Source organism: Aristolochia californica, unplaced genomic scaffold (assembly GCF_029961685.1).
Source record: "Aristolochia californica isolate CCGP_79_NKW_82.1479 unplaced genomic scaffold, dmAriCali1.0.hap1 SCAF_16, whole genome shotgun sequence".
NCBI lineage: Eukaryota > Viridiplantae > Streptophyta > Magnoliopsida > Piperales > Aristolochiaceae > Aristolochia > Aristolochia californica.
Window position 1 is genome coordinate 22,442,775 of NW_027181837.1, and position 10,231 is coordinate 22,453,005.

General features: G+C 37.9%; 1 protein-coding gene across 1 annotated transcript; it reads right to left on the bottom strand.

Moving 5' to 3' along the window:
- Positions 1-8,804: 8,804 nt before the first annotated feature.
- Positions 8,805-9,404, bottom strand: LOC137952756 (uncharacterized). Its single transcript, XM_068799814.1, has one exon. The coding sequence runs from the start codon at positions 9,402-9,404 to the stop codon at positions 8,805-8,807; it is 600 nt and encodes a 199-aa protein (XP_068655915.1).
- Between the last annotated feature and the right edge of the window lie 827 nt (positions 9,405-10,231).

A 10,231-nucleotide genomic window follows, 5' to 3' on the forward strand; every position in this document is an offset into this window, starting at 1 on the left:
ACCACGCTTAGTACATAAGCTAAATCTGGTCTGGTATGTGCAAGATACATCAACTTTCCAACTAGTCTCTGATAACGTTCCTTGTTAGTAGGGACTTGATCTGAATGTGTTCCCAGTATCAAATTTTCTTCCATAGGAGTACTGACTGAATTACATGCTGTTATACCAGTTTCCTTCAATAAATCCAAAACATATTTTCATTGAGATAGAAAAATTCCTTCATTGGATCTTGACACTTCAATACCAAGAAAATATTTTAAGTAGCCAAAATCTTTTATTTCAAACTCTCTAGCAAGATGACTTTACAATGCTTTCTTTTCTTCTGGAACATTCCCAGTTACTATCATATCATCAACAAACACAATAAGACCTGTAATGACCTCCTGGTTATATTTCAGGAAAAGAGTATGATCTGTTGCTTTGCTTATATCCGATAGATTTCATTAAATTTGTGAACATTCCAAACCACGCCCTCGGGGACTTCTTCAAACCATATAAAATTTTCCTCACTTTACATACTTGTTTGAATCCTTTATTTTGCATAATACATCAAGAGGTAATTCCATATATATTTCTTCTTGGAGATCTCCGTGCAAAAATGTATTTTTAACATCAAACTGATATAAGGACCAGTCAAGATTCACAACCAGAGATAGTAGAATCCGAACAATATTGATTTTGGCCACTGGTGCGAGTGTCTCCATATAATCGATTCTGTAGGTTTGAGTATATCATTTGGCGACAAGCCTTGCTTTGAACCTTTCAATCTTGCCATGGGCTTTTTATTTAATGGTAAATACCCACCTGCATTCGACTGGTGTCTTTCCTACAAGTAAGTCAACCACTTCCCATGTTGAATTCTTTTGGAGGGATATCATTTCTTCATTCATAGTTTCTTTCCACTTAGGATCTTTCAAGGCTTCCTGCACACTATTAGGAATAAATATAACAGATAATTGATTCACAAATACTTCATTTGCCTTTGACAATCTATGATAAGACACAAAATTATGCATGAGATACTGAGATTTAGAGGTGAGAAGAGGTTCATAATTGACTCTAGGATTTCCTCTTGTGGTTCTATGAGGTAGCACTCTTAGTTGAGTTTTGAAACTTACTCGAGGCTCAGAAATAGACTCGGACTCAGAAGGCAATTGATCCACTGGTACATTATGAAGGGGGGAAGATGTTGGCTGAGACTCTGGTTGCATCACTTCCATCTGGTCTTGTCTGTCTTCATCCTGTGAAGATGTCGGCTGAGACTCTGGTTGCATCACTTCCATCTAGTATTGTCTGCCTTCATCTCGTGAATCATGCTCATTTGTATCATTTTGATGTTCACTGTTGTAATTTGAATACTTACTACTTGTAGTATCCAAGATATCCAAATGATGATTAAGGGTCAGCAATTCAATCTTGTTCTCCCCCTAAATTGAAGATTTGGGAGTACCATAATACATGTTATCTTCATGAAATACCACATCAAGAGTGACATACAATTTGCAAGAGGGAGGATGATAACAACGATAACCTTTTTGATATTGAGCATAACCAACAAAGACACACTTGAGAACTCGGGGTTCCAATTTATTTCTCAATGGCTTATGGAGATTAACAAAGGTTACACAACCAAAAACTCTAGGTGGCAGATTTGGCACAATAGGTGAACTTATAGTTTCATGAAGAACACTCAAGGGAGTTTAAAATTGTAACGCACTCGAGGGTATTCGGTTGATAAGATAAGCTGCAATTGTGATGGCTCCACCCCCAATAACTAGCCGACATATGAGCTTCAAACAAGGAAACACGAACAACCTCAAGAAGATGGTGGTTTTTTCGCTCTGCAATCCTATTTTGCTGAGGGGTGTACAAACAAGTAGTTTGATGACTAATACTATGATCATCTAGATATTCTTTCAAACCTTGATTAATAAATTCTCTACCATCGTCACTGCGGAGAGTTTGTATTATAGAATGGTACTGAGTGGCTATCATTTTGTGAAATTGTTTGAACAGCTAACTAACTTCATTTTTTTATTTCATTAAGCCAATCCAAGTCATTCGGGTGTGATCATCAATAAAGGAAACAAACCACCGTTTATCACTCAGAGAGGCTATATTTTGTGGACCCCATACATCAGAGTGGATAATCATAAATGGTGTTGAATTCCTATTTATGCTTATTTGAAATGGAACATGATGGCTTTTGGCCAATTCACATACCTCACACTTAAAATCTGAAATAGATAATCTAGCAAATAGTTTTAGAAACAGTTTCCTTAAATAATCAAAAGATGAATGACTCAACCTTTTATGCCATAACCAAGTCTCATTTTCTTCAAATTTATTCACGGAGAATACTTGAGCTAACTTATGAGAACTCTCTAGCTTCAAATCAAGGTAATAGAGTTTCCCCCTTCTAGTGTCATAACCAATTGTCTTCCGAGTTCGAATGTCCTTAAACACACAACAGTTAGGCCAAAAAATCACAATACAATGCAAAGTGCGAGTTATTTGAGCCACTGATAATAAATTATGATTAAAGGTTGGAACAACTAATACAAAATCAAGACTCAGATTTTCAGTGAGGGTGATGGAACCTTCTCCAATAATGTGAGAGAGAGTACCATTTGTTGTAGATATGATATGTTGTTCAGATGGTTTCATAATTATAACATGATGATTGTCAAAGGTCATATGATCAGTAACACCAGAATCAATTATCCATTCACTATTTCTACTAGGAAAGGAAGTATTAAGAACCTTACTTGATGTAACAAAGGTGGAGGTTTCTGCTACTACAACAGAAACATGATTTTTTGGTTTAGTGTTCAATTTACCAGGCAGTTTAGTAGGATCCCACGATTCTGGATACCCAATAAGTTCATAACATCTTGACTTTGTATGCCCAGTCTCACCACAGTGAGTACAAATACGCTCTGGTTTTGATTCATTCGATATGATGCAAGAAGATCCTTGATGATCACCCAAAAATACTAGTCTGATCTGCTTTCAGTTCGTTGGGTTAATCCGATTTGGGTCTTTGATTTTGGTCCGGTTAGAGAATTGGTCCGGTCCACTTTCTAAATAAAACTTCATCATTTTTTTTGTTTTTGGTTCAGTCCGGTTTGATAACTGGTCTGATTCGGTCTGCCATTGGGTTGACCCGGGTTGGGTATCTGTTTTCGGTCCGGTCCGAGAAGTGGTCCGATTTGGCGACCCGCCAGAAAAATAAAATGCGAGACCTAAGTTAGCAGAAGCAAAAAAAAAAATTTCCTGTACCTTTGTCTTCTTCGTTGAAATGTGCAGCTTCGTCTTCACCGGCGATGATGGCAGATTGTTGGAAGGCCGATTAGTTGCTCGGTTGCAGTCAGCGGCACTGGTGTTGGTGTTGGTGCATCTTTTCGTCGTTGGCGATGTTTGGGTTGCTGTTTGATGGAAGGCCGAGCAGTGGCTTGACTACGATCATCAGGGTTGTTCGGAAGTTCCGTCGAAGTGGGATGACGACAGAAATGAATTGGTGACGATGAGAAGCTACCGGTCAGAGCTTTTGCGTTGTTCTTCAGACGACGGAAAGCTATAGGACAGAGCTTCTGCTCTGTTCTTTGGCACGAGAAGGAGAAGGAGAAGAACTCCTGTCCTGATACCAACTAAAAATTATGACTTAAACTTCTTTCATATTTTCTCATTCACATCGTCGGCTTAAATTTCCGTTTTACAAACTATACATGGAGAGTTTAAGAGTGATTAACATAAATCACGTAATTACAGAGATTACAGAATATGTACTGAGAAAATAAGATTATATTTTATATTTCTTCCTAGGGGAAGAAATCTCAACAGAAACAAAAACAAAGGCGAAGAGGGTAGTTGCTTCCCGCCTCCTTAAAGGAGGTTTAATACGAAAGAGTCGATTTAAAAACAACTACACTGAATTTAGGAGATAATGTTGTGGTTGAAGGTGAAAGATGACCAACCAATCATCCCAGCACCATCTCCCCAAGAGAGAAACAAAAAGAGAGAGAGAGAGAGAGAGAGAGAGAGAGAGAGGCTTAAACCCAGAAGAAGGAATATCTTCTGCTCTCCTAGGTAAGCTACCTCCTCTCATTTTTGAGTTGTTAGTAGTTGGGACTCTGTCTCTAGCTGTGCACCAATTTGTGTATCAGTGGATAGTCCGCGACCATACCCAACCCAAGAACTATAATTCTTATATGATAAATATCCATGCAGTTTGTGGCATGAATTTGTCTCCATAGCATCAAGAGAAATAGAAGTCTATCTTACCAAAATTCCTAACTGTGGATAAACAAAACATTGAAGCGGTTAGATTTAATAAAAAATATAAAATAATGTGGTTATTGAGACAATTCATCTCATTATTCTTGATAGTACTTCAACGAGTTTAGCTTTTTTTATCTACTAATTCATTCTTAATTTATTTATTCTTTAAAATAAGGAGTCTTTATGTCTTGCTACCTAGAGCCACATTTAAAAAAAAATACACCATCCGGGGGAGGTTTAGTAGAGGAGCCTCCACTTATCCTTTTCTTTCGACTTTTGTTTGTATATGGTAGAAGTGTTCCATCCCTCTTGTTATTATTGTACAAGCCCTCTTGAAAAAGAGAGGGCAAGTTTGGCGGCCTCCATGCCTAGTCTTTCTCACTAATAAAGAGGGAACCCTACTCCTATCATGCTATAAATTGAGAGGGGTTATGGCCAAAAGGATTGGTCTATTCAGTCATTAATCATTAGAATCCTTTGATTAGCTTTTGTCTCCTTTCTTTCATTTCGAAAGCAACCTAGGATCTTATTCCAATTCAATAATTAGATTTGATCTAGCTCTCATAAGAGTATCTTTTTGTTGAAAAAAAAAAGTTAACTCTCACAAAAAAATATCCAAAGCAACGAAGTCTATCATCTGTTAGACCTATGTAAAATAATACTGGTCACCACTATTTTAATGATAACTAAATGAGTAGCTTGAAAGTGTGTTATTAATGGTGTTATCAATGTATTTAAACAATACCTTCCTGCACAAATATTATGAGGTCTATGGCAAAAGCTCAAGACAAAAAAATGATCAATTAAGTTGCCAAGTCAAGACCCAAAGCAAAAACTCATTAAAGATTGTTACTTTGAAGATGAACTTACATGAAGTGGAAGCATAAAGGCTTGAAGACCTGGAGTCAAAGTCAAATAAAAATATCTCAAGAAATCTAGACAGTCACCAAAAGCTTTTACAATTCAAAGCACTTCAAAAGCTTTTACAATTGAAATTTTCATACAAACCCTATTTGAGAGAAAAATAACAATTTTTTTTCTCAAAATCACTCAACATTCCCAAATATCTCAAACTCCTCTATATCATCTCTTGTGAGGAAATGATTGGAGACGTGGATCTCTCTAGGAGAAAGTTGTCTCCTCTATTAAAAGGTGTAAGTTTTCCTTTTTATTTATGTACTTTTTATTTATCTTTTGAGAGGTGTTCTAGAATCTCAATTTAGAAGAAAAGAGCTTACTAGAGTCATAATCTAGTTGTATAATCCCTTGGTGAGAGATTAGATGTGTAATTTAGGATTATACCTAGCTTAAAGAGAGATGGCGGTGATTACCATTAGGAAAACATTAATAAAAAATTATTATCTCCTTATGGTGTGTAATTACCATCAAGGAAACATCGATAAGAAAAATCATTATCTCCTTATGGTGTGTGATTACCATTAGGGAAACATCGATAAGAAAAAAATCATTCTCTCCTTATGATGTGTATTTGTTAATTATATGCCATATTTTATCTTCTCAGACTATTTACTGAATTTTTAATTGAGAATCTTAATTCACCCCCTCTTAAGAAACCGCCTAGGTCAACATCATCACTAGAGCCTACACGTCTCACCCCTATATAAAAGTATCATTATATAACATTACATTTGAGACAATCATCCAAAATGCTTAACATAATCTCAGATGGTATGTGCAAGTCAACTATCTTTCCTAATACACCTACCCATGGTTCAACCAGGTTAAACTCATAGTCCTAATAGAGATAACATCATAAATTCGAAAAGATGACACTAACAAAACTCAAGGTTTTAGAGGAGGCTCTACTCCAGTCCTTTTCTCTTTTTCACCACTGAAAAGGATTGTTGACCCATAAGCCACTAATAGAGAGGGGGTGGAGGGGGCTCTACCCTATGCTTCCAACTTTTGTTGGCATGTGGTAGAAATGTTCCCTCCCTCTTAGATTATTATACACAATAGGCCCTCCCCTTGAAAAAGAGAGGGAGGTGTGGTGCCCTCCATGTTTAGTCTTTTTCATTAATAAAAGATGGACCTTACCCCTATGGTGTTATAAATCTGTGAGAGGGGTAAGGAGAACAGATTTGTCTATTCAGTATTCCAATCATTAGAATCCATTGATTGGCTTTTGCTTCCTAGCTCTTTCGTTTCAAAAGCAACCCAATGTTCGTGTTCTAATTAAACCCAGTTCAATCAGTCGATTTAGTTTCATAAAAGCACCAAATCTTCTTCTTCTTCTTCTTCTTCTTCTTCTTTTTGTAGAAAAAACTAAGTTAAAATCCACTAAAAGAGATATAAAACAACACAACCTTTCATCACTAGACCCCTAGGGGGCATAGCTTTCAATGCACCATATCTGCAAATAAAGTCAAAGGTTTATGTTCGAGATTACTGTGTTAAAGCATGATTTTGTAAGTTGTTAGATCTATATGATTCAGTCAAATTTTGAGTTAGGATCAAATCTGTGACAACTTCATTGCATGCTTTAAGCTTTAAGCCTTTCTTTGAAGAAATGCAGTCAGTTCATTCAGTTCTTGGTAAGTATGATCACCCATTTACTACTACTATCTTATAACTGGTTAGAAATAAGTAGAACAAGCTTTTGAAGGAAACAAAAGCTTCTTTTCTCCACGGGAGACGCCTGTCCTCAATCTAAGAAGTTTCTTCCGAATCACGGGACAGAATAGCAATGATTGAGAAAGAAGACAAGAGAAAGAAGAATCGAAAAAGGATTAACAGAAGGTACGTGGCGGAAATCTGCGGAAAGGAAGATTCACAAATCAGATAACGTCAAACGACAATTGGAGAGGAAAGCAGGAGAAGGGCGTGGCTGATAAGACTCGAGAGCATTTCTTGAATTCTGTTGCCCTGACACGAATATCTGCACAGTGCTGTGAGAGACGAAGGTGGCGGTGACAGTGTAAGCACCACAAAAAATTCAAAAAACTTTTTTTTGCTGTAATCAAGAAAGATATCCTTTAACCAGCCAATTTCTTTGATGTCAACTCTAGCTAGCAGTTCATATCATTGCTTAATTAAGCTATAGCAGCAAGCTAAGATCCTTGCATGATTTTAATTTGGAGTGGGAGTCTTAAGGTTTTTTTTGAGGTCCCCCTCCCTTTCCCTTACAAAAAGTCTGAAATGTCCTGGCAAGATCAAGCCTTTGCATTTCTTCATTACCATATGGTTAAACACAAATGTTTTCATAAATCAAACTTAGTAATCATGTTATTACTGGTAATGAGAATGATTTACAATTAGATAAATGTTCAGAAAAAATTAGGAAGATGAACTTATAACTTGACTGGTCATTTTCTGGATGGAAGAACTGCAGCTAACATCGACAATTACATATTATTAAAGAGTAGATAGCAGTAACTGTGGTCATATTACTGACTAGGACTTAAACCAGTGAAAATTGGCATAATTAACTTAGCATTCTAGCCAAACAATGGCCACAACCACAGCTAGTTACAATCCCAATCCCAATCCCAATCCCATTTAGTACAAATTGATTTTTGGTAACTATCAGCAACGTGATGCACAAGTCGAGTAGTTGAATGATTTTTAACTATCAGCAACGAGGAGAACGAGTTGACTAGTTGAATGATCTTTCAGCATCCGAACATTAATGAAGCTGCTTGTTCAATCTTCACGTTGAGGATTCAGCTTCGTTGTCAAGTGGTTACCATTCAATCCTGTCTCTAAGATATTAAACCCGGATTTAATAACGATTGACTGCAATTGTTGCCGTTGGTTTGTTCAGTGGTTGGTAATCCTCGACTTGTCATTTCTTTCCTCGGATGAAATCCTTTTAAAAGCTGCTAGCCACTTTCTTGCTTTAGAGATGTTGATGTTTTTCGATTCGTCAGTCATGAGTTGAGAAATTATTTTGGGGGATTACCCACCTTAAGTTTCCATGTTGATGATATTTTTTGGGCCGAAGAAGAAAACGATATCTCACGAGCCTGTTCGATCAAATCATTGATCTCAGGGAGACCGAAAATGGGGAAGTTTTGATTTCTTGTAGTTTGCATGGTCCACCTCTTGATTGACATGGGAATCCTTATGGATCGTCTGCGAGGTGGGTCTGCAGACTCCTCCCTTGCATGTAATTTGGTTTGGTTGAGAAAGTGAACCCGTTCAGCGAATCAGTCGGCTGTTTGGTTTGCTTTATCTTTTTGGTTATTTAAACAATTTTGATGATTGTCCCTGCTGATACGATTTTTCTTCTGTGACTGTTTAATCGACGCAGCGAGAGCGTTGCATGGCTGAATGATTTACTCTCTAGCTAATGGATCCCATTGTCATGAGCTGAAGTAGCTACTACTGCTGCTTTCACCATGTTTCAGAGCTAAGTGAACTCGAAGACGTACAGAAAAAAAAAACAAAAAAACAAAAGAAAGAAGGAAGAAGGAAGAAGAAGGATTAAAAAAGTAAAATAAAACAGGAAACTGCCAAAAGACATGATTTGCATTATCCAGTATACATGATCTTCGTATAATCTAAACACGTAAGGATTTTCTCTCTCGAATATCCTGAAGACGGATTTCTCTGTTAACTCTCTGTATAAACTCTTCCACTCGGCGATTCAGCTCTTCGTCAGAGATGCCTGAGCAGTTGTCTTCTTCGGACGAAACCGTACTTGTAAGTCTTGTTGCATCACACCGGGGCAGCACTTTTTCCTCATTGACAGCAACGATGGCTGTCTCCGCCGCGCTCCTAGAATACTTCGGAGGTTTCTCTACCTCTTTGATCTCTTTCTCTTTCGGAGGTTTCTCTACCTCTTCGATCTTTTTCTCTTTCTTCTCTTCAGTTTCCTGTCGGGAATACGCATCATAAGAGGTAACCCAGTTGGCCTCTCTGCCTCTGTGTTTGAGAAACTCGTCGTAGAGGTCGGGTTTGGGAGAGAAAGCGTCGGAATCCGCAACGACGAAGAAGATGATGGCGTTGCTTAACAAAAACCAGAATTTAGTGTCTCGGAATGAGAGAAAGACGAGGGAGAAAGAGAGGAGCGAGAGAGAGATTCCAAAGAAATAAACAGAAGGGGGGATTTTCTTCTGTTTCTGCAGCGGGCTCGCCTCCTGACTGGGTGGTGGTGCCATTGTGGAGACGAAGGAAGGGAGAAACACTACCAAGGGGATCAGGGGATCAGGGAACCAGGGAAGCGTTTGCTTTGCTCTGGATTTCAGTTCAAGCGCTTTGAATCCCTGTATTTATATCCGATGATTGAGTAAGTTCCAGAAAGTGGAAGCTTTGAGGTGGAATAATAGTGGGGACTGTTACAGTCAACAGAGAGAGGACTATACAGATGCCCAGAAATCTGAAAATCTATTTCTTACACAAGTGGGCAAAGCAAAAACAAAAAGAGAAAGACGACTTGACACACAGCATTAATCATCACCACTTTATTATTGTTTGATCATTATCAGTTCTGGGCTTGAGATTTTCATCATTTAATTTACAGTAAAATATCATGCCCGGAGTGCTGAAGAAGAAGCTACATACTGGCGGCTGTAATTCCTTGACACTCTCGTAAGGATCAAAATGTCTCCATTGAAAGGTGAGATTTCAAAGCCAGAAGCAGACTGTTCGAATCAATCATATTGTCTGTAGACTGCGACAATGTATCCGAAAATCGCAATCCAAGTACTATTGAAAAGTGTAAACGTGGTCGTTTGATGCAAAAGGTGCTTAATTACATGGAACAGAAGAATCCAACTACGAGTTCAAGTTCAGCGTTTACTCGTTTTTTTAGGATAGAATGAAAGACGAAAGCGTGGAAGAAGAATGAAAAAGCCTGGGTTACATTATTGAGGGGCAGCTTTTGTCATTTTCAATGAGATTGAGGGACGTTGGGGGTGGAGGAGAGAGAATGATCGGGGGACTGAGTAGTGGACCCTGGTGCAACAGTTCCACTTTAAAATTTGAA